The 25,328-nt window shown below is 33.8% G+C and overlaps 1 protein-coding gene across 1 annotated transcript in view; it reads left to right on the forward strand.

The window, feature by feature from the left end:
• The window catches only part of KCNU1 (potassium calcium-activated channel subfamily U member 1), a 268,697-nt gene that overhangs the window by 198,414 nt on the left and 44,955 nt on the right, over positions 1-25,328 (forward strand). The window contains 4 exon segments of the mRNA XM_051975505.1: positions 7,889-7,963; positions 17,223-17,322; positions 21,716-21,940; positions 24,079-24,265. Of these exon segments, the coding sequence (XP_051831465.1) occupies positions 7,889-7,963; positions 17,223-17,322; positions 21,716-21,940; positions 24,079-24,265 (587 nt within the window).

Below are 25,328 nucleotides of genomic sequence, written 5' to 3' on the forward strand. Positions count from 1 at the left end.
TGTTGGGGTGATTTAAAGACTCTGTGTTCAATTTGAGTCAATAAAGTGACATGGTCATCCAAAATTTTAGCAGTGTACTAACATATATTTAATATAAAGAACAAGAATGAGTTAAAAGAACCAGGAGTATTTAGTCTGAAAAAAAGAGAACTCAAGTAAGGGTGATAATATATCTGTTATCCTGAAATATTTGAGGGTTTTTTCATTAAGATTGAATGGATTGTTTTGAAAGATTAGATTTGTTCTTCTAGGCCCTTGAGGGTTAACTAGTGTCAGTGAATGGAATCTTTTAAGAGGTCACTCTGTAGCTCAACATGTGGAAATGCTCCATATGTTTAGTATTGTCTGCAAGTCAAAGACCTTGCCTTAGCAAATTGCAAATTCTTCACTATTTACTATGTTCAACAGAGTAAAAAATGACCACTTGCTGAGAATGTTGTAGATGAGACTTATTTTTCCTTAGGAATTAGATTAAATGGCGTCTGAGCGCCTTTCTAAATCTAAGATCCTTCATTCTGTGATTCAAAATCAATCTCCAGAGCTTTTACAATAGAATACGTTAGATCCTTTCTCCCAACGATTTCTCCTCTTGTTGGATTCTTATATCCTGATTCCAACTCTTACCTTTTACCTCCAAATAATATTAATAAGAATAATACACAATTTCTTTAAGGGTTACAAAATGTTTTAGAATCAAAGTTCTAAACTCAACCACTTCTTTCCATTAAGGAATAGCAAACACAATCTTGCCTTACCCACCAGAGGTCCTACTCTCTAACTTTAAATCATTATTGAAGATTCCTCAATTTAAAAATATCAGAAGAATCATATAACCAAGAAAGCAGAGAGAGGGCAGCAGTACAACACAATGAAAAATCCCAATTGGCCTTCATCTCCATTATCTCCACTGAGTCTTGACAGGTCACTGGTGCTAAGTAAAATGTTATAACACTCAGCATGTCTTTCCACAACAGACTTCCCTCCACTGATGGTTTCCAGATGCAGGAGAATTTGAGTGCCTCTAATGCTATCTACATTTAGTATTAGGTCCCCTTCAGTGTTTCTAATACTTTGCATTCATCACAACACTCTAATAGGTCTTTGCATTTTGAAAGCCAGCTACCTACCTATGTAGCAAGAATTTCCAAGAAAATTACCTCCCCAGGATAAAGTGACTCTGGAAAGTGCCTTTTAAACCTAAAACCTTTTTATTCCTTGGTAATATTTACAAAACCTGGAGTTATCTCTGATTTTATATGCATAGCTTTTACAGAACTGGGTTGTGACATCAGGTATGTAGGAATAAAGAATCAGGAATCAAAACACTCTCAGCAGGTTAGAACAATGGACTGAATCTAAAAAGATAAAATCAAATGGATAAAAATGTAAGTCACAGAGTTTGATTAAAAAAAACTCAACTAGGCAATTTCAGAAAAGGTGATTAGGCAACAGTTTATTTATTTATTTTTTTTGAAAATTATCTGGAGGTTTTAAGAGGATAGCAAATCTAATGTGTGAGGTGTATGAAGAAAAAATCGACTGGGATCTCAACCTACATACAAAGAGAGCATAATAATGTCCAGAAGGTTGCTATGTTGCTTCCTCTTGTGAATGGTTTATGTTTGAGGATTGTATTTTAAAAAGGTCATTGATGATCAAGAGTAGCTCCAAAAGAAGTTCAGCAGGGTAAGGAAAGAATTTGAAACCTTGGGGTTATAGAATTAAGATTTAGAATCTATTAAAGATCTTTCACTTTGTGGAAAAGGAAACCAGAGACCAAGAAAAGTTAAAACAGCCTGCTCACGAAGGAGACACAGATATTAAATAATAGAGTCAGGATTCAAACCCTGAGCCAGCAAAGTAGCCTATTAGATAGAATGCTGAAGCTGGAGTCAGGGAGACAGTAATTCAAACATGGTCCCAAATATTCACTAGCTATGTGACCCCTGGACAAATCACTTACTCTCTGCCTCAGTTTTCCCATCTTTAAAACTTGTAATAATAATACCTACCTCTCAGAGTTATTATGAGGGCAAACTTAGCTTCCCCTCTGAATTCTCACAGTATTTGATCTATTTTATTTATTTGTAATTACCTGAATATATCAGCTAAGTGGCACAGTAGGTAGGGCATTATCTCTATAGTAGAGGTGAGATACAGTAGTTTAGGGCACTATAAGCAAGATTCATCTTTAATTCACATCTGGACTCAAATACTTAATAGCTGTGTGACCTGAGCAAATCTCTTAACTATGTTTGCCTCAGTTTCCCCATCTGTAAAATGAATTGGAGAAGAAAATAACAAATCATTCATATCTTTGCCAAGAAAATGACAAATAGGGTCAGAAAGAATATAGGTGATCAAAAAATAAAACCTTAAAGTTTTATAAATTCTATTATTATTATTATTATTATTGAATCCAGATTTTTAATCTTCTAACCAATGTTTTTTTCTATGATGAGTTAAATGAACTGGGGATTTTTCACCAGGGGATGAATCTTTTAGGAGTTTAATTACAATTTTCATGAATAAAAACTTATTTTTTTGGAGAGAATTCAACCATACCCCTCTTTGGAAGTTACAGAAAAGTTAATTTAAGTTTGACATAAAGAAGCATTTCCGACAAATAGGAAGTAGAATGAATTAATAAAGGAGGTAATAAGCTATCCCTCCTGAGTAAGAATTTAAGAGGAGATTGGATCAACATTTGTCTGAAATGTTACAGAAATTAGTGTTACCTCAGGTATGGGTTGAATCAGATAATTTCTGGCCTTTCAACTAATACTAATAATCAGATAGTAAGATTTTACTTGAGGGAAATGTAGACATCATCTAGACAAAATTCCTCTTGTTACAAATTAGAGAAATTGAGGTAGAGAGAATTGAGTGACTTGCTAAGATCACAGAGAGTAGCCCGTTGCTTTATGATTTCCCCTTCCAGTTTAATAATAAGTAAAAGGAATCAAATTTATTTGCATGAATACTATATTATAATTCTGAAAAAAATGAATTGTATATGAAATAGTGAGTTTCTATTATATATAGTTTTAGGTTTTGTTTTTTGGTGATTTTTAAACACATAATAAATTCAAAAAAATAGTTTCTAAGCATTCTATATATATATATATATATGTATATGTATGTGTGTGTGTATATATATATACATATATATGTATATATATCCTTAATTTCTGTTCTCTTTGATCCATTTTTAAATGCTACCATGATAACTTTTTTCTTCCTTTTCTTTTTATTTAACAACACTACTATAACCCAATCTCCCGAACATGATATTTTGAATATAATTACAAATATCCTTCCAGAATGGCAGAACCAATGAATAAAAAAGATATGCATTAAGCACTTACTATTTGCAAAACACAGCACATAGTATTTATATAGTACCTTAGGATTTACAAAGTACTTTCAAATATCATGTTTGATCAAGATAACAATCTTGGGAGAAAGATGCTGTTATTATTCCTATTTTATAAATGAAAAACTGAGGCAGGGGTTAAATGACTTGTTTGGGATCATATAGCAAGAAAGTATCTGGGGTGGAATTTAATCACAGATCTTTCTAATTATCTATTCTGCCATCTACCTATCTCTGGATAAATAAAAGAAAAACTTCACTGCCGTTACATTAATGTGCCTATCTTCCTACAACAAAAAATAAAAAATTTAATTTTATCAGTTTGCCAAGGCATTGAACTAATTAATTTAGGTAATATTGATTTTTTTTATTATATTGGCAAGGCCAAACCACAGACAAATAATATGTCTACAAATACACAGTTCTACTTATTTATGTAATTAGTGTTTTGTAGTTTTATTCATCTCATTCCTATTGTGTTTAATAGGCAGATTGCCATGTATTTTTATATTTTCTTTAGTTATTATAAATAGAATTTTTATATCACTACCGACTGGGATTTGTTAGTAATAAATTGGAAAGTAATGATTTATTTGAGTCTATTTTAAATAATAATTTACTAACATTATCAAATCTCTAAACTTCTCAAAGCAGATCATTTATGCCTGTGTTTATTTCTTGAAATTATTTTTTCTTTTCAAATTACTAGAGTTAGCTTTCAAAATTCCTGAGTCCTAAGGTATTTGAAAGACATTTCTAATAGAAATGGAGCATGCAGTGATTTTAAAAAGAAGTCTGGTATAGTTGAAAGAGAATGTAAGTCACTTAACTTCTCTGAACCTCAATTTCCTCACTTTTAAGATAAGGATAATAACAGCATATATTTCTCAGGATTGCTGTGAGGATCAAATAATGTTGGTAAAATATTTGATATATAATAGGTAGTAAATAAAAGTTATTGATATAAATAAAAATAGTTATTATTATTATTGATTTAGCTAAATATTGGGTAAGCCGGGGATATTAAGGTGAATGACTCCATCCCCAGCCTAATATACCGTGGTTTTTTTGGGTTGTCCGGCCTTGTTCTAGCCCAATCCCTACTTTTCTCCCTCAGCTAGGTTTCTTTCCAGGCTCTCTCAGCCCCCTCTGCCAAGAGGCTTCCAGCTGGAGTCTCGATGTGACTTTCCCTCCCCAGCCCTTGGAGCTTGGCTTGTGCCCCACAGCTGCCTTCTCCCTCCAGTGGCGTCAGCCTTCCAGTTCTGTTCCCTGGCTTCCCATTCCTAGGCTCCCAGTGCTGAGCATTCATGAAGATGATTTATTAGCCTCCCTAGGAAGGCAGATTTCTGCAAGGATCATGTCATTTGCAAAGCATATGGCAGAAGGGAGCTTTAGTTAAGGAATGGTGAACTAAATTACATTAATTTTTGCCTTGGCAAGGACACCAGGTGGATGCCTTTTTGATGAAGTGGGTTTCTTGTAGCTTTTTCTCTGATTTGGAGCTCCAACAGGTGTTTCCTCTAAGGCATATCTGTTTCTCATAACATCAGAATGAAGAAAGATGTCATCTGTGACAGCCTGTGTACATAGATCATGTTTTTTATTATGATAGAAAAGTGTACACTGATTGATTTGCTATTCTGAGCTAAGTTAAAAGTGCTTGTAAGAAGATCATCTCTCATTTGCCAAAACAGCATTAAATCACCAAGGCAAAGACCATTTATCATTGGGTTTTGTGAGGAAAAAAGGAGAAAATAGAAAAGGGAATTAGGGAAAGGCCCAAGGGCCAAAGAGGCATAATCTCCTGTGTGGAAGGGGAGGAGCAGTGGGAGACTCATTCTGAAAGCATTTGATAAACTGCATAATCTCTCTCAAATTTCTACAGCATCATCAGCTTTGCAAAGCTTAACAGCATCTTGTGTAGCACTCAGTGCAGGTATCATCTCGATTTATACTTATGGAAGAACTAGGATCAGACAGATAAAATTACATGCACAAGGTCACACAGCTGGAAAGTGTTAGAGCCCAGATCTGAAATTTTATATCTCTCACCAACCAATCCCATACTCTTTTTAGTACACTACACTGAATATAACCAGAGAATTCTTATAAGTGCCAGCTTTCCTTGTTACCAGGAAGCTCAGGGAAGCTTAAATGGAACTATTGACACCCTTTTAGAGAATTTTGGGTGAGAGGAAGCCAAGGGTGGTGAAAAGAAAAGGATCATCTTTTGAGCTAATAAAAAAGCCATTTTCTAGATTCTGAGTAATCATCAAAGCCAGGACTTCTGAGACCTGCCCTGTTCTATTAATTGAGCCTGTGAGGTTTTTATTTATTTTTTAATAGCTTTGTAGAGTACTGAACTTTATATGTTTATAAATTTGAGAGAACAAGGTAGCCCATTTGAGTTGAAATAACCTTTTGATCTGTGATACTACATGTCTCAAACTACTGAGTTTTTAGAAACTGCCAAGTTTCTGTCCTAAGTCTGAGAAAGAGGAAATTAGGCAAAACAAAGTATGGTTTTATCAAGTTCTCTGCCAACCTCACATTCACATCTCCCTCCTTCTTTCTCTCTCCTCACTTTCTCTTTCTCTCTCTCTCTCTCTCTCTCTCTCTCTCTCTCTCTCTCTCTCTCTCTCTCTCTCTCTCTCTCTCTCTCTCTCCTTCTCTCTCTCTCTCTCTCCTTTGATCGGGTGAAATTTAGTATTCAAAATACAATATCCTTAAATGGATAGATTTTTGTCATGAATCTGAACTCAAATCTCAGTGTGGAAGCTAACTTATCTGAGTGGAACAATCTGAGTTGTTAATGATATTAGAATTTTATTCTCTAGAAAGTTTCTTAAACTGCAGTTTGCAATCTCAAATATGGAGGTTGCAAAATTATGATTTGTTATCAGCAGATGTTTGGTTTGTATATTTCTTTTATATACTTATATAACCAGGATTGCATAAAAATTTCTCAGGTGAAAAGGATTCCCTAATAGAAAAGGTTTAAGAAACTCTGCTCTAAAATATGGATAGTTTGCAATAACGCCAGGGGAAAGTCTGCTACATATTTGCTATACTCCTGAAAGTGGTGGGAATTGGGATGTTCAGGGTAATGGGAAGGCCATATATATTCCTTCATCATCATGAAGGCCATGTACCATTATCCTCTTTTTTTTTTTTTTTAACTACTAATTACCAAGGATAAATGCATAAGAGTTTTCTTTCCTCTTGAAACAATGAATGAATATTCATTAGTCTGAGCACTGGGTGGAATCTTTCAAGTTAATTGATTAGCCAATGGATCTATGCTTGAAAAGCTTCATGATGCAGAAAAACATTTGTTGTGGAGTCAATTTCAGACTTTGTCACATTATAATCTGTGAGCCTCAGTTTCTTCATTAAATAAAATAAAAGATATAATATAAATAAGCACTAAGCTCCATTCTACTTGTTTATCTATAATCCAATATATTATTGGCTTTGAAATTCTATAGCAGCACGAGGAGAATATTGTTATCAAAGTGATGAACTTTTCTATCACTGTATAGATCGGTATCATTGAATATATCTTAAAATTTTCCAAATGCAGTCTAGTCTTATCTCCAATTACAATTCAATTTTTGATATATTTCAATTTGTATTTCGATAGACATATGCATGTATACATACATGCATAGAAGGATGTATTATGTATATACATACACATAAACACCCTCTTCTAGTGATGAATTATTTTTTTCTTCTTCAACCAGGAATTTTCATTCTTCTGTTCATAAGGTTAGAATATACATACATGCATGCTATCTAAAACTCTGGGTAAGAAGACATTGATCCCTATCCACCATCTATCTGGCAGTAGTGACACATACGCATTATTTATATGTGTGTATATACATACACGCAAAGAAATACATAAAGATGTATACATTTATACCCATAAAGATGCTTATATGTATATATCTGATAAACATACACACATACATATGTAGTGATATAGTGCCTTGCCTCCTTTGGGTTAACCCCCAAGTCTCATACACTCTGGGGCCCTGGAGGAATTGGTGCTCTCAGAATCAACTAACTGGGTGAGATCTTACTCATGAAGTTCTACCTCATGTGCCTCAACTGGTACTTTTACCTTTAATGGGAAGAAAGTAGGCAAAACTAGCCCAAAGATTAAAAAAAAAAAAATAGTAACAAAAATTTCCCCATAAAACTGAAATGCACTTTCTCTAGCACAAATATTGCCAGTTGGAATAGTCTCACATTTTAAGTATATTAGTGTAAAGACATACTTTTAGAAAATATATGTGGCCAAGGCAACTCATACCTCCAGCACTACAGGGTCCAAAATTATATCTCTGGTGGAGTTCTCTCAGCTGAGTTGCCTAGACTTTGTTTCTCTCAGTACCTCAACAACCAATATCCAGGGTCTACTTACTTTTAAACTTACAAATACTCTTTTGTATTGTGATATGCTTAATAGACTTGCTCTGTACTAGCTTTGGTGTCTTATTCTAGGAAAATAGCCCCAAGGAAAGTTATGGATGATTTGACAAAAGAGATGCAAGTGAAATTCCCTTCATTCCAAGAAAGGTGAGGAATATTTTTTTCTTAAAGGCTAGGTTCTTCCATAACTAACTCTCTCTATTGCCACATTTTCTTCATACTGTCTTTAGTCTTAACTGGCTATTGAGAAACTGTCCCACTTTTCAAAAGGGCCAATCCTTAGCCATCACATGTCTATCTGCCTTTTAATTTTGCTCAGAAAACTTCTCCATGCCCTATAGAGAAGTACCACTTTTAAACAACTTTTTGCATTTTAAGAACATAATATTGTATTAACTCTGTGATCTGCCACTTATCTTTTATGATTAATTAACTCAGTTTGGGTAAATTGATCAAAGGTGTCAGGATTACTCCTATATTCTATATATTTGGATGTGTGTTTGAATTTGCATGTATATATATTGAATTCTATTCCATTTAATGAACATACATCATTTATCTATTGTGTGCCAGAGAATAGTGGTAAAATGGCAAAATTACTCCCTTCTGTACTCTCCCATCCATCCTATTCCTTATATAGTCTATTCTGATATTGTGTATGTGTATGTATTATATATGTATGTATGTATATATCTGTAGATGAATTTATTCCGCTGAATATCATAATTGAACAATATTTGTTTTTCATTATGTGTGGTTAGCCTTCTAACCTCTTATATTATTTTGTATTTCACTTAGGAGACTGCATCATATTCTAAGACTCTATTTAATTGAAAACCTCTTATATTTATTTATGTCAATCCTTTCATCTGTACCTTTTTAGGACATAATCTATAATCCTGGTGAATGCATATTTGTCTCCATGTTTTAGAGTCCATTTGATATTAGCACTGTACAGATCAATAAATAAATTTGTAGCTGAATTTGGGGGGATTTTTTTAAGAAATATATACACATATACTACATGTGTATATATGCATAGTATAGACATACATAAACATTTATATAAGCACATATTTTCAATTGTTTAAGCTTATTTATATATTTATATGATCATATATTTGAGGAAAAAAATTAGGGCTACATTTCATTCTATGGAGTTATATGTTTTTACATCAGTTATTCTGAAAGAGTGAGATTTTATACTCCTTACATCTCTCAGTGTATGATAGATTATGAATATGTGAAAGGGTATAGACAATAATCTGCACAAGGCTGTCTATTCCTTTTCTTTTCATAGAAGATAACTATGTTGCATATATAGGACATTCTCATAAAGAATTTATAATAATGAGAAAGTAGACATATGTTATAGTGCTTATTAACTTAGTCCTTTTTAAATTTTGGGGGGATAAAAGTATCATCCTTGATAATTCCCATTTCTTTTCAACATTTTCCCCTATTTGAGATATCTTTAAAAAGTAATACCTGAGTGCTTTTAAAATTGTGCTGCATCCGTCATAGAGACAATAGTTTATTTAAATAATTTTACTTAGAATGGGTTTCAAGATGTAAATATTTCATGGGGGGAGAAAAAAAGGGGGCAGATACTATATTGTATCCGTAACTAATGACCTTCTTGAACCTTTAAAAAATTGAATATTCTATAGGGTTCAAACATAGACTACCTAGATTCTTGATTTTTGGCATAAGATGTTAAGATCTATGATTAATGGCCATTCATTTCTATAGTGCTTCACAATTTGTAAAGCTTTTCTCAGATATTGACTTATTTGGTTTTTATAACTGTCTTTTGAAGGAAATAATGAAAGCACTATTGCTTCCCTTTTAAATATGGGGAAATTGAGGCTCAGTCTGGTTAAGTATTTCATCTAGAGTTGCATCATTAGTAAATGATATTTATGACTTAAATACAGGTTTTCTGATTCAATAGCTAATGTTTTCTCTACTTTGTCATTCATAACTGCTAAACTGTGAGCTTCCTGAGGGCAAAGGCTGATGCTTCTTTGCCATTTTCATTGTTAAGAACTCATTACAATAAAACACTTTTGCATACCAATTATTGAACTTAATTAACATTGTCTCCTTCCTGTCTTTTGCCATATTCCCAATGAATGCCATACATTTGGACAAGCTCATACATGCTGACAGTTGTCAAACAGCCATGAATACTGTATTTCTTCTTTTGAAAACTATCTGTTCATATTGTTGAATCACTTACCTATTAGAAAAAGGGATTTTGTCATTATATATTTCTATCAATCCTTTTTATAACTTGGATATCAGATATTTGTCAGAGATATTCTTAGTGACACGGTTTTTGCATTGTTTTCCCAGTTAACCATCTTTCACTTCTTATTCAAATATTGATTTTGCATTGTATATTGGATTTTCAAGTTTATATTACTGATATTATCAGCTGTCTTCACTAATTGATACAGACCTAGAATTTTCCCCCACCCTTGTTTGTGAAAGGAATCTCCTTACCTTTTTTATTTTATTTTTTCATATTATGAACGTTTATATTTAAATTTTGAATCCATTTGGAATTTGTTATGCTATATGGTATAACTTGCTGGTGTAAAATTAATTTCTGTCAGACTGTTATCCAGTTTTGTAAAAAGGTTTATTAAATAAGAAGACTTTACTCTCAACTGTTATTGTTTGGTTTAGTGCAAGGCTAGGATACTATGTTCTATTGCTTCTGGATTTTTTACTAGCTGATCTCATTTGGTCAACTTTCTTAGTTTAGAATCCATTACAAAATTTGGAGGGCAGAACCAAGACAGCAGAGAATGGACAGGTAAATGTCTAATCTCTTTCTGGCTTCCCTAAAATCAATACCAGATCAAGTCTCTGAATGAGTTTCAGAGAGACAGAACTCACAAATATTTGGACTGTAACAAATTTCCACCAGAAGATATTTTAGAAGAACTTCAGAAAAGATGTCTTTCAATCAGGCAAGGGGAGGAAAGTGGCCACACCTAGGTGTACCTCAGGGACCCAGAGCAAAGTGGCCTCCAGTCTCCCAGGGGAATCTAATAAGAGGCTCATACTCAATCCAGCAGCAATTACTACTCTTTCCTGATTCAGAAGTCAGTGAATCAGCAAATTAACTGTGAGATCTCCAAAGCAACTACAGAAGACAAATTGTGAATCTCTAAACCGTAGCATCATGCATGACTTGGCAACACCCACCCAAAAAGGGAAGAAAGCTGCCAAGGAATATTGTAGCTAAGTTTCAGAATTATCAAACAAAAAAATTTAATTTTGCTGTATTATAGGATAGATTTAGATCTGATATTCCTGTGGCCTCTTCACTTTTTTCTTTCTTTTATTATTAACCTTGAATTTTTTCCAATTGAATTATTTCCTGGTTTAAAAAGTAACACCTTGGTAGTTTAATTGCTATGGTAGTAAAACTACTAAGTTAAATAAAACTTTATTAAATATTTTATATTAGTATAGTCCAACTATATTTCCTATTACTTATTTCAATCTTTTAATTCTATAAAGTAACCTTTCTATTTATTTCTTAAGTCCTTGATGTATTTTTAGGGTAGACATACTCCAAGATATTTTATATATTTTTAAGTAATTTTGAATGTAATTCTTTCCAGTACTCTTGCTAAGGAATTATTAAGTATGGGAAGGCTGATGGCTTCATAGGTTTATGTTATATCTAGTTTCTTGGAGTTATTAATCACCTCAATTAATTTTAGTTTACTTTCTAGAGATCTCTAAGTGAATGATAAATTTGCTTTTTTTGCCTATTTTTTATTTTCTTAATTTATTTTTCTTCACTTATTTCTATAACTATCATTTTTGAGACACTATAGAAAGTTACAATAAATGCACTTGCTTTATCCCCAATCCTATTGGAAAAGTCTTTCTTGATGTGTATATAGAAAATTCTGATTCTTTGTTTAAGAAATATAACATTTGCCATATTAAGAAAAGGTCTGTTCATTCCTATGCCTTTCTGGGTTATTTTCAAATTATAAATGAATTTTATATCCTGTAAAATTTTTTAAAACCTCTTTCCACATTTTTATATAATCTTTGGATTTGGTGAATTGTTTTATTGTAAACTGACTTTAAGTGTTGTTTTCTTAACTTTAAGTCCACTTTACATCCTAACATAATCTTTTAAATATGTTGCTATAGACTTTTTTGTTAATATTTCATCAATATTTTTGCATCAATACTCTCTATAGATAGATTAACTAAAGTTTTCTTTTTCTGTACCAGGAACTAATTTGAGTATCAGAATGCTGTTTGTCTCATTGACATTTAATAAGATGGCTTTTTTATTTTTTAATAATTTATATAATACTTGAGTTGTTTCCTTTTTAATGATGATGGAATTCATTTATGAATTTAATAGAATTCATTTTTAATGATTATAGAATTTACTATATAATTATCATTTTATCCTGATTATAAAATTATCTTTTTTTAAAAAAATTAAATGTATCTAAATCTGAAAAGGAATATTATAGCCCCCTTCAATCATTGTTTTACTATTTTTTTCCTTTCTATAGTTTGATTATCTTTTCCTTTAAGTATTTAGATATAAAATTTAGTGACTATGTATTTAGCTTCCATAGTATTTTACTAATATATTGTACCTTTAAGTTCAGTGCCATTTCCTGGCTTCTCTCTTTTATGCATCTTACCTAATAAATTGTTTTCAGTGAAACAATGATTGCCATTTCTTATTAGAAGCATTAAGTTGTTCATTTTAATGATTAATAATTCTTTAAGTCTCACCATTCTCTTGTATTCTTTAATCTCCTATAATCTCTTGCCTGAAGACCTTGCTTGATAATTTCCTGAAAAAAAATTAAGGATATTTTTTGGTAAGCTCCCTTTTCTTTCCTTCTCATTTTACATCCACAAAACATCATTTCCCATGATCCCTTCTTTTATTCCATCCTCTAATCAGTCAATGAACACATTTATTGAATAATCCATATTACCTCACACCTCTCAGATTAGCTAAAGTGATAGGGAAAGATAATAATAAATGTTGGAGGGATTTGGATAATTCATTGTTGGTGGAGTTGTGAAATGATCCAATCATTCTGAAGAGAAATTTGGAACTATTGCCACAGGGCTATAAAACTGTGCATACCCTTTGACCAGCAGTGTCACTACTGGTTCTCTATACCAAAGAAACTATAAAGGAGGAAAAGGTCCCATATCAAGGAAACTATAAAGGAGGGAAAAGGTCCCACATGTGCAAATATGTTTGTAGAAGTTATTTCTGTGGTGGCAAAGAATGAGAAAATGAGTAGATGCCCATTAATTGGGGAATGACTGAATAAGCTGTGATACATGAAGGTAATGGAATATTATTGTTCTATAAAAATAATGAAACAGCTGATTATAGAAAGGCTTGGATGATGCTGAATTAAACAAGCAAAACCAGGAATACATTATACACAATTACAGCAAGAATGGGCAATCAGCAACTATGAAAGACTTGGTTCTTCTCAATGGTTCAGTGATCCAAAGCAATGCCAATAGACTTTGGACAGAAAATGCCATCTGCATACAGAAAAAGAACTAGTTAATGTAAATCAATTCATGCTATGTTCACTTCTTTTTTCTGTTTTTTTTTTCCTCTCTCATGTTTTTTTTTCCCCTTTTATTCTGACTTTTCTTTTCTAACATGATTCATAAAGTAATATGTATTAAAATAAATAAATTTATTAAAAATTTAAAAAATCACTTACTATTCACCACAACACGTACTAAGCCCTGGGGATTCAAAGGCAAAATCAGTTGCTTGCCTCAGAGAGCTTACATTCTGTTGGGGAGATGACTAAGAATATATAAAATATCTCTATTAGAAAACGGCACTAGAATTTGGGGACACTAAAAAAATGCCTCCTGCACAGGGTGGTATTTGATTCTAGTCCTAAAGGAATTAAGGGAAATTAAAGAAATGTGAGGAGGCAAAAAAAAACAAACAATCATGGAGGCCACTGAAACTAAAGCAGAGATGTCAAGTGGAATGCATAGCCACTACATCATAGCTAGATCATAAAATACATGAAGGGAAATAACATGAGGAAAAAGTGAAAAGGTTTTGAAGAACTTTAAATGTCCATCACAGAAGTTTACATTTGATCCTGGATGTGGCAAAGAATCCTGAAAAAGAAAATAAGCTATTTAAGGACATTCAAGGGGACAAGGGATGTCTTCTCTCTTAGTCATTGCTGGCAAGATTCTAGCCAGAGTTGGTTTTAAAAGGCTCATCTTTCATCAGGAAGCTAGTCATCTATCCAAGAGCTAATGTGGTTTTCAAAAGGGGTGATTAACAGTGGATATGGTGCTTGCTGCCTGACACCTTCAGCAGAAATGCCAGGAGCAAACAAAGCTCTATAGACAAAATTCATTGATGTGGACAAGGTCTTCTTGGTTGCATGGAGAAGTTCATTAATAGTATTGTATGTCAGTTACATGATAGCATGTGTGCCTATAGACAATGCTCTTGTGCTTTCCCAGTCACCAATAGAATGAAGCAAGACTATGTGCTTGCTCCCATGCTTTTTAGCATATGTTCTGTGATATTTTCTGATGCCTTTAGTGAAGATAAAAATGACATCAGGTCAGTTACTGCAGAGATGGGAAATTATTTAATTTGGAATAACCTGATATTAAAGTGTGCAGCTATCATTGCAGACTAAGGCTGAGATGAAACAGTATCGATCAGTTCTCTGCCACTTGTGCTTTGTTTGACCTAAGAATCAACACCAAGGAAACTTCGTTTCCTGCTAGCACTGCACCATCCATATGTGGAACCATTGGTGATAGCAAATGGAGAGAGTTTGAATGCTGTGGATAAGTTCACTTACCTTGGTAGCATACTTTCCAGGCATGTCCACATTGATGATGAAGTGGATGCATATAATGCCAAAGCTAGCTCAGTGTTTGGGAGACTCTAAAAGAAAGTGGGTGAGAGAAGAGGTATTAGACTGCCTAACCAATTGAAGGACTGCAGAACTGTTGCAATGACCTCATTGTTCTACGCCTGTGAAATCTGGACAGTATATCCATGACATGTCAGGAAACTGAATCATAGAAACGGAATTGTCTTTGGAAGATTCTGAAGGTCACTTGGCAAGATAAGTTCCTGAGGTCCATTCTTGGGCAGAACTGCCATGCATTCAAACTCACCTGCAGAGAGCACAAGTCCAATAGACTGGCCATGTTGTTTGAATATCACATGTATATTTACCTAAAAGAGATTTTTATAGAGAGCTCACGAGACAAGAGATTACACAGAAGACTGAAACAATAACACAAGGACACTGTCAAGATTTTCCTGAAGAACTTTGGAATAAATTGTGAGATATGAGAGACCCATCACAGGTCTGCTTAGTATGGTGAGCCCAATGAAAGAAGGTCATGTGCTTTGTTCTATGACACAAATGGAATTATAGTAGCTCAAAAGAAAAGGGAGATGCACAAATTTACTCCTAATGTTCATATAGACTATTGGTGCCTGAACTGTGGTAGGACTTTCTGAGTTTATATTGTCACAGTCAGAAATTTAGATTCTAACATGATGGTGACATCTTGTTCCTCTTTGAGCATGAAGGACAATGACCAGCAAAGGCAGCAAAAAACCATGGGACTTAGAGATCAAGGAATAGGATAATGAGATAGTTGAGGGAAAGGAGAAGCGGTATGGTCAAAAATACACCTAAGTAAAATCAACTCAACAACTCAGTGGAGAACTGAGTAGGGAGAGACTTGAAAAAAAGAGACCAGTTACATAGCTCTGGTAACAATTCAAATGAGAGATGATGAGGTAATTTGTGAGCAAAAAGAAGGGGATACATGGATGTTGTAGAGGTAGAAAATGACAATGTGTTACAACAGATTAACTGTATAGTGAGAAGCCAATAATATCTGTTTCTAGTATATCCCTGAATATAATATACTCCAATATTTTCTTTTTTTAATAATAATTTCTATATAATTTTGTGTGATGCTAAATACTTAGTGTTTTCTCATATTTGCAATATTTTTACTGTTTTATCATAAAATTATTGCTTTATGTTAAAGAGTATTCTATTTTTAGAGCTTTCACTACTAGGGCAACATTTTCGAATTTCAGTCAGTTTCCTTTCAATTCTCTCATTTCACTCTTTATCTCTTCAGTTCTCTTTTCACTTTTTAATCACTCATGTGATCTTTCTGGATGATCCTTTTTTCTGAGATTCTATTTCCAATTGCTTGAGTTATTTTCTTCTTTTGAGACTTTTTTCCCCCTTGGAAATATTTTACCTAATTTCTTCTTTATATTAGACTTGTCTTTTACCTCAATTCATGGATCAAGACATAATAACTAATAATAGCTAGTGTCTATATAATTTATATAGTGCCAGGTAATATGCTAACCACTTTATAATTATTATCTTATCTGATTTTCACAACAACCCTGGGAGGTAGGTGATGTTACTATCCAAATTTCACAGATGAAGAAACTGAAAAAAAAAAATCAACAAAGTTTAAGTGGTGTGTCTTAATCATTAACCACTTAATCATTGTCACAGTTAATAAGGGACTGAAATGGAATTTTAATTCAGGTCTTCCTGACTCAAGCTCAGAACTCTACCCACTGTTCCACTTATCTGTCATTCATACCAGATGCTTTTTTTTTAACTTCCTCTGACAGTCTTGAGAAAAAGTGACTGTAACTATCTCCTCCCTCACTCCATATAGTACGGATGTCATTTTGGATTAGAAGGCCAGGTTCTGGTCTGACTTCTTTCACTCTTGGCCTGTTTGCCAAGTCAGTTTGGCCCAGAACCTGCTTCCTCTCTACTTTGTGACTTGAGACACAGAATTGAACCTAGAGCTGAAATCTGGACTTGCCTATTGCTATAGGCAGCAATATTAGCCCCTGTTTCCTGACAGTTTTTCAATTGGAAATCAAATTGATCTTGGACATTCTCTTTGTATTTTTACTAATGTAGACGTCAACTATTTGGTCAAAATAAGGAGATTGCCCATGTCCTGCTATCAGTTCCTGGTTCAGACGACAGAGAAATTCACTGGCTTCAGGTCCCTCTCCCAATCTCAATGTGGAGATTATGTTGGTTTGAGATCTAGTTTTCCTAGCACTCCTACACATGAAATTGCCCATAGCCTCTTCAAAGATGTCCACAGTTTTTAGGCTGTTTCTTATATGGTTTTGGAAAGAATAGGAGAGCTAATTGGTATTTTCTCTTTGTTTCTTTGGACTATTCCTCATTCCTGAAGGACTTCTCCAGAAAGCAGAGCTAAATTGGAATTTGTCATGCTAGAATTTTTGTGGGAAGTCCCTAGAAAATTATAATATTAATTCTCTACTGTTTCTGCTTAGGGATCTGTCGACGTTGGAGAGTGATATGAAAAACGACCTTTTTGATAACAGTGGCATGTTTCACTGGTGTAAATCAGTCCCCCTGGAAAATGTAATTCTGGTAGGTACTTGTGCAACAAAACCCTATTGCCTTCCCTACTTCTCTAACATTCCAGCCCCACTCACTTATTTGAAACTAAGGATTTTTATCTTGTCTAGGTTGAAAGTGTATCACCAATCATGGGTTCATTCACAATACAGATTAATATGGAAGCTTTGACCAGCTTCATTGTAGATCCAGGACAGTATCTATGTGTCTTTTATGTGTCCTTTTTCACTGAAGGTTCACTATATTGATGCTAAACATAGAGAAAATGCAATTGGTCTTAGCCCTAGGAGAGATCAGAAATCTTAAACTCCAGCTAGTCATTACATTCAGTCTACTCCAGAAGCAGAGATTATAAGCATGTGCCATGTGCCCCTGATCCCCTCCTTTTTTCTAAAATGTGACTTAGATTTCAAGCTGAATTAATATCAAATGACCTGGTTTATCAAGTAAATGTGTTCCTAAAGAGATATTTAAAAATTTGTGAAGTCAATCAATTCTAATGTACTAAGGGAGCTCACTCTTTAAAATAATCCTGCAGCCTGTTCTTCTGTATAATGAAGCAGCATTATTATTGTCATTTTTATAATGGCACATACACATCTACACTTCCTAATTGTATGTTTTCTCAGTCTAGATTTTCATTTATTGAGTTTCTTAAGTATGCCTTCCAATCAAGTATGCATTACCATCTTGCCTTAAAATCAGTCTGAGATCATGGAAAATGTTTTAAATGATCCTACTTGTGTACTTGAGCAATTTACCACTTTTTTTCTTTGCCTCAATTTCCTTCTATGTAAAAAGAAAAATCAGACTAGATGACCTTTAGGATCATTTACAGCTAAGACTTATAGGATCTTTTGGCGTCATACCAATTATGATGCTTGTTTTGTGGATTCCCTTCATAATTCATTTCCAAGCAGCAGAAACTAAAGTATGATATGATTAATATAAATGAATTATAGAACTTTTCCTTGCATAGCTATTTCATCTGTGACTAGTTGTAAACCAAACTTTTGGTGTTTTTATAACAAGATCTATTTGACATATACAGTTAGTTTATACTATTTAAGAAACATATAGATAGGCACGTGTGTTTGTGTGTGTGTGTGTGTGTGTGTGTGTGTGTGTGTATGGGTGTGTATGTGTGTTTTCACTATACTACATTATATTCATTATACTACACACACACACACACACACACACACACACACACACACACACGGCGCATTCCTGTGCCTTGATGCCATTGTTGTGTCAAGGAGAAGATCCAGTTTTTCAAGAGTTTAACCAATATTGGATCAAAACTAGGGAATCTTCCAAGCTGTAGTATCAATTGGAACACAGGGGGACTGAGACTAATCATTTTTGCAAATAATTGTCTCATTCCAAACTAAGCAAAAGAAATTTCCTTTGAGAAGGAAATCAAGCATGCTTTCAGTGGGAAAGTTGGGCAATTCATTGTAGAACAAAAGAATCCAAGAGGCTAATAATGGGAATTCTATAACAGGAAGAGCAATCAAATCTGAAACAGTTATGTCCCTTTTTAGATATGGCTGAACTTTATGAACACTGGACAAGCCCTTGAACCCTCTCTAAACATCTGCTTTCTAATCTATATGATGGGAATCATAGAGTATAGAATTTCAGAGTTTAAAGAAATCTTGTCCAACCAATCCCCCACAAAAGGATAGCCATGACAACATTCCTTACAAGTAGATCAGCTTCTGCACAGGGCCTTCTAATGAACTGATCTTAGTATAAAAACACCTCTCTTGGATGATAGCAGTGAGCAAACTTGTGAGAAAATCCATACTACTAGAATGATAATAATAATAATAATGTGAGCTCTTGTTTATTGAATTTGTGGTGTGAAAATTGTACTGTGAGATGTTAGAAAGAGATTCTAAAACCTCTTTGGAGATTTTTGATGTGCAAATGTACATAGAATTATAATAGATCTACTTATTTTTCTAAATATGGCATGGATTGTTTGGCTTTGGTTGAAGTGGCCATGTCAATGAGATTGAGTTTCCTTATCTACACAATTAGAGGATTATGCTAAGTGAACTCTTAAGTGATTATCCTGGGGTCAACAGAAACTCTTCCTCCAAACATATCTATGTCTGTATCTATATCTATAGATAAATACATTGGTATCTAACGATCTATGAATCTATCTGAGTTTGAGCATTCTTATGTTTGGACTATTTGGAAAATCCATGATTTTGTTATTCTGAGGAATTTAGAGTATAGGAATTCCCTTCACTAATGTAGTCTGCAATCCATTTTAGCTTTAGAATATACAGTTGCTTCAGGAAGAGAGAGACAGTGGCTTTTAGAATTCCACACAGCTAGTATGTATGCATCAAAGGCAGGACTACAACCAAAGTTTTCTGGACTTCAACCTCAAAATGCTATGCATTTTACCACCCTATCCCTATAGGGGAAAGGGGCAAGAGGTGGGGAAGAAAGACTTTTAATCCTGAAAAAATACAATTATACTTCCATTCACAAAGCATTATTATTTTCAGTTCACTGGAGGTTAGCATTGAGAATTAGATAATAACTTTAGTGACATCTAATTAAACTCCTATCATTTTATATGAGGAAGCCAACACCCAGAGAGGTGGTTAGCCCTAGTCACACAGACAGTTAACTTCAAAACCAGATCTCAAACTTAACTCCTATAATTTCAAATCCAGGGCTGCTCTTCATGCTAAGAAACAGCTTTGTCCCACAGCTTCTCTTGGGAAGCATCTCTAGCTGTGCCTATTAATACCCTGTGCCATGCATCTTGTTTCTAATTGTTTAGTTCTATTCAGAAGAGTAATTGTTGGACTTCAGGCATGTTACATTAAATAGCATTAGAGGCTTCATTATTCAACTTAAAACTAATCTGCTTAGCTAAAAACAATTTTTAAATAGATTTGTTTAAAATTCGGATCATTCATGGTGGACCCCCCAGACAACACGCTTATGTTTCCTTTTGCAGAGTATATAGGGGGAGCTCTTTAATGGCAGTTTTATTTAGCACTAATGCTAATTTGACATGTTCCATTTGGTTGAAATATCTGCTTCCAAGGCCTCAGTCCCTGACTTTTCCTCCACCTCCCTCACTTAGTAGCCGAACATGCAATACAGTGGAGAACTGTCAAAAGGGACTTTCCTAGGAGTTCCAGATCCAGGGAGTTCATTCACCATGTCCTTCATTTTACATATGGAAAAACTGAGGACCAGAGATCCTAAATACTCCTCCTATGACAGCAGAAATTTGTACCTGTACAGAAACCTTTTTCTTTTGTACCACCTTGTCTTTTATGACTTCCAAATAACTGACATCAGCTCTGAAACTCCAGGCACTTTTATGAGTCATGATATACACTGAAGGCTATACAATTAGAGAATACTGATCTGAGTTCCAAGGGATAGTAGACCCACCTCAGACAGGCAGTGTATTTTATCTTCCACCCCTCTTAGTTATCTTTTAGCATTTTACACAAGGTATTAGATTGAGGTTTTTAAAAGACAGTACAATGTAATAAACATTTACTAAGAGATTAATGTATATTGTGTACTGTAATAATTTTGAAAAAAATATTAAATTTAGATAAGAAAAAACATGATCCTTGACATTAACAAGCTTATAATATAGAAAAGGATGAGTTAAATAATAGTAATAGCTCCCATTTAGACAGCATTTTAAACCTGGGAAAGAACATTAAAAATATTATTTCACTAAGTTCTCACAACAATCCTGAGACGTAGATGCTATTATTATCCCAACTTTATTGGGAAGGAAATTTAGGTAGAGAAGGGTTGAGGGGCTTACCCAGTGTCACACAGGTAGCAATTGTCTGAGGCCTAATTTGAATTTAAGTCTCCCTGACTCCAATCCAGTGTGATACCAACTGTACCACTTAACTATCTCCCAGTGAATATATGAATACACATGAACAAGTAGGCCCAGAAGTGTTAAACACAGTTGTAACATTCCTGAGTTATAACATTAGTGAACTAGATTAAAAAGTAATAGGAAAATATTAAAAAAAAACATTCAATAGAATATCGATGATGTTAATATGTGTGTTTCTTAGTCAATTTGCAGCCCAAAAGGATCTTTATGTGGTACTTAGTGGTTCTGTGAATTTCATCTCAGTGATGTTGATCATTTACCTAATCCAAATTTTAGAACTTGATAGTATTTATCATAGCAGAACCCACTCTTGCCTTAATGTCATATTCAAGACAGGCAGAGATTTAAGCCAAGACAAATTTAATTATGGAAGAGGAACAGAAAAAAAGGGTATACTTGTAGGAAATTCATTCTATAATTTCTAGAAATGGTATCTTTGGGGATTTAAAAAAGAAAACTTCTCATTTTTTCTTTGGGTTGTTTCTCTTTTAGAAACATATTGAACTTGATGCTGTAAAATTTCAGAATCATATTGTTGTCTGTGTCTTTGGAGATTCTCAATCACCTCTGTTGGGCCTTCGGAATTTTGTGATGCCCTTAAGAACCAGTAACTATACCTTCAAAGAACTGAAGGACATTGTGTTCATTGGGGCTTTGGATTACCTGCAAAGAGAATGGAGATTCCTAAGACATTTTCCCAAGCTGTACATCCTCCCAGTAAGTATGAATGTAGGGGGAGGAAGTAGAGGTGGTCTTTTCATTGTTGCAATGCTGATTGTAAAATGATGGAAAAATCTGAGCATGAATTGGCCCCTCTTGATAACAAGATTTTCTTATCTATAAAGAGGGTCAAAATTTGAATAAAAAATTTATAACAATATGAATAATGAAACAAAAAAGAAAAAAGAACTTCACAATAATTAGGAAGAAAGACTTTGGTAAACCTTAAAGTGTTTATGTCAATGTAATTTCATGTTATTTTTATTTAATTAGCGTTATTAAAGTCTTTGAGCTTTTCAGAAATAGATTTTGTGTATCTATTTTCTCATTAATGTGTATGTTCTCTTCAGTGGTATGTCACAATCCATAGATTTACTATTAATGTAGTATTATTGTATTTTTATATTTGCATTCAAACTTTAGCAAATATTACAAGACCTTTGAGGCTTTTTAAAAGTGTCTATTGTATATAAGGGACTGTACTAATCAGCGCGAGAGAGATATAAAAATATAACATAGGTGATGGCTTGATGGTAATCACAGTCTGATCTTGTAAGAAAAATAAAGCAGATACAAAAATATAATGACTTATATAAAATCCTTTAAAATAGTCTATTTCTAATATCTGGTCATGCAACTAAGGTAATCCTGAGTTCTTTCTTAAAGGTTCTTCAAGATGATTAAAGGTTATACCACCCCCCTCAAAAAATATATAGTGATTGGTAAAGGGAAGCTGCAAGTAGAGGTATTAGGCTATTGATTAAAGAAATGCAAATTTAAGGTGGAAAAAAAACTGGAGGTATTAAGAAATATTCCTTGAACAACATATGATTTGAACAGATACTTGAAGAAGCAAGACATGGATGATGATTTAGCAAGGAGGAATCAGCCTAACTGATAGGAAGAGAATCATACCAGAATTATAGTATAGAGTATCCAGAAGGAATGGTTCTTAATAATATCAAATGCTCTAGAGAAGTCAAGAGGATTTAAGACTTAACAAAGGTGATTGGATTTAGCAATAAAAAGATTATTGCTGACTTTGCAGAGATGCTGATGAACTATGTGTTTATCCTTGGAGGATAATAGAGAGTTGGAAAGGATCCTAAGCTCTGCTGAGTTCAACTCTCATTTTGGTTATGAGTAAATCAAGGTCTTAAGAGGTCAAGCCAAAGCTTGGACACATAGTGAGTGAAAGAACTAAGATTCTAAATCTAATCTTCTGGCTCTAAGACTAGACTGCCTCCTGAAAACCAGCCTGGTTACGCATAAAGAATTCCTCCAACATGTCTGGGCCATGGTAAATCCATAAGTAGGAAGGAAGGAAGGAAGGACACATTTTCATGATTTAGACATGGATCTCAATACACAGCCAAATTTATTTTCTCCCCATGTGCTTTTCTACCCTTGCAATAGAAAGTGGAAGAAAGAAATCTCTCAAAAATTGTTCATGAAGGACTTTCAATTCTAGTAGGCATTATTGATACAGTGGAAAGGATACTGCATCCAGAGTCAGAGAACCTGGGTCCAAATCTCAATTCTGATTCTTATTGTTATTTATTGACTGAAAGTTTGGGCCTATTATTTCCACTTTCTTGGTTTCTATTTCCTTGTCTGTAAAATGAAAGAATCAAATCAAAAGTTTGCTTCACCTCTAAATCTGTCTTACTCTTTAACTTACTTAAATTGTCATATTTCACCATTATATAGGAATTTTTAGGACCCTATATTAATTGCTTCCTTGGCCAACTCTCAAGTAACTGATTGTTAATGTATACATATTCTTCTCTATTCTTCCCCCACTTTTACTCTCTTCAGTTCCTTTTAATGTGATGTCTGACCCCATTAAGCTCACTGAGGGAGGGGGCTGTCTTTCTTTTTTCTTGCATTTATATCCCCAATACTTAACAGTGCTAGAGACAATATAAACACTCAATAAATACTTGCTGATTGACTGACTTCAGGATTAAGTCACATTCAGGACTGAGCCTTGAGAATTAGGTAATTGAGAATTAGGGTAAATATGCCTTTATTTTTTTTAGGTTTTCCTTTCATTATCATCCACAAGATTAGGTAACTAGGTAACTGCCTAACTTCTAACCTAGTCTCTTTCCTCCCTTTCTATTTCCATGCAGGGATCTGCTCTCTATCCTGGAGACCTAATTGCAGCCAACATTCAAGAATGTTCAATGTGTGCGATCCTGTCCAACCAATCTAAGCTATCAAGTGACCAAACTTTGGTCGATGCTGAGTCTATCCTGGCTACTCTCAATATTGGTTCTCTTAGAGTCTCTAGCAATCAGTCAAACCACGACACATCAGGTAAGATTTCTCCTAAAAAGGAAGACAGAAAAGAAAGCAAATCCTTCTTTAAAGCAGAAAAGTGATCTGAAAGAAGGAAGCTGAACTTGAAAACTTCATAGCTCTTTTCAATAGTTAAGATTCTAAAATAGTCGCTACTTAAGTCCTATGGAACATCATCAAGAGTAAAAATGGTAGTAGTATTCAGTGTAATATTCCATAATATTTCCTTCCTTTGGGGACAATTTAAAGTTACTTTTTATCTGAGTTAAATGTTAGTAACTTTCTATTCTGTTATTATAATATGGAGCTCTTGGAACATGGAAAAGGATATCTTGCTAGGAAATAAGATCTGAGGTACAGTCTTTCTAAGGTACATTTAATACTTCAAAATATTTTCATATCTCTTTTCTTTATAAGGAACATCAAAACACATCATTTGATTTGAGCAATAGGTAATTGTGATTTCTTGCTGGAATATTTGTGGAAATATACAATGTTGTTGTTGTTGTTGTTGTTTTGTTAAAGCTTTTTAATTTTCAAAAGATATGCATGGATAATTTTTCAACATTAACCCTTGCAAAACCTTGTATTCCAATTTCTCCCTCTCTTCTGCCTTCCTCCTCCCCTAAATATTGTTGTTTTTAATTAGTATTTTGTTTTTGTCTTTAGGTATAAAATAAAATGCAAATAAATCTAAATGGTTACTTTTCCATAGGCATGTGAACAATGACATCTCAGGCTCATACCTTTTACAAAGGATGATAATGCTTAATATAATTTGTATCTACTAAGATCTCTCTTTTCTCTCTGTAGCCATCCTTTTGAGCATCCTCGTATCTTGCACTCTTGTAAATTGACAAATCTCAAGATTTGAACTACCAGGGTAATTATTTTCCTGGATCTGGAAATCTTCAAGTAGAGATTAGATAGTCCAGAAAGGATATTAGAGAAGAGATTCTGACATTCTGTAGGACATCAAACAAGATGGCCTTGAAGTCTTTTCTAGTTCTGAGATTCTGTTAAAAATGCAATGAAATAGGGTAAATAATATCATCTGTAGCCTCATTATTGCTGCCTTAAG

The sequence above is a fragment of the Antechinus flavipes genome, chromosome 2 (genome assembly GCF_016432865.1).
Source record: "Antechinus flavipes isolate AdamAnt ecotype Samford, QLD, Australia chromosome 2, AdamAnt_v2, whole genome shotgun sequence".
Classification (NCBI taxonomy): domain Eukaryota; kingdom Metazoa; phylum Chordata; class Mammalia; order Dasyuromorphia; family Dasyuridae; genus Antechinus; species Antechinus flavipes.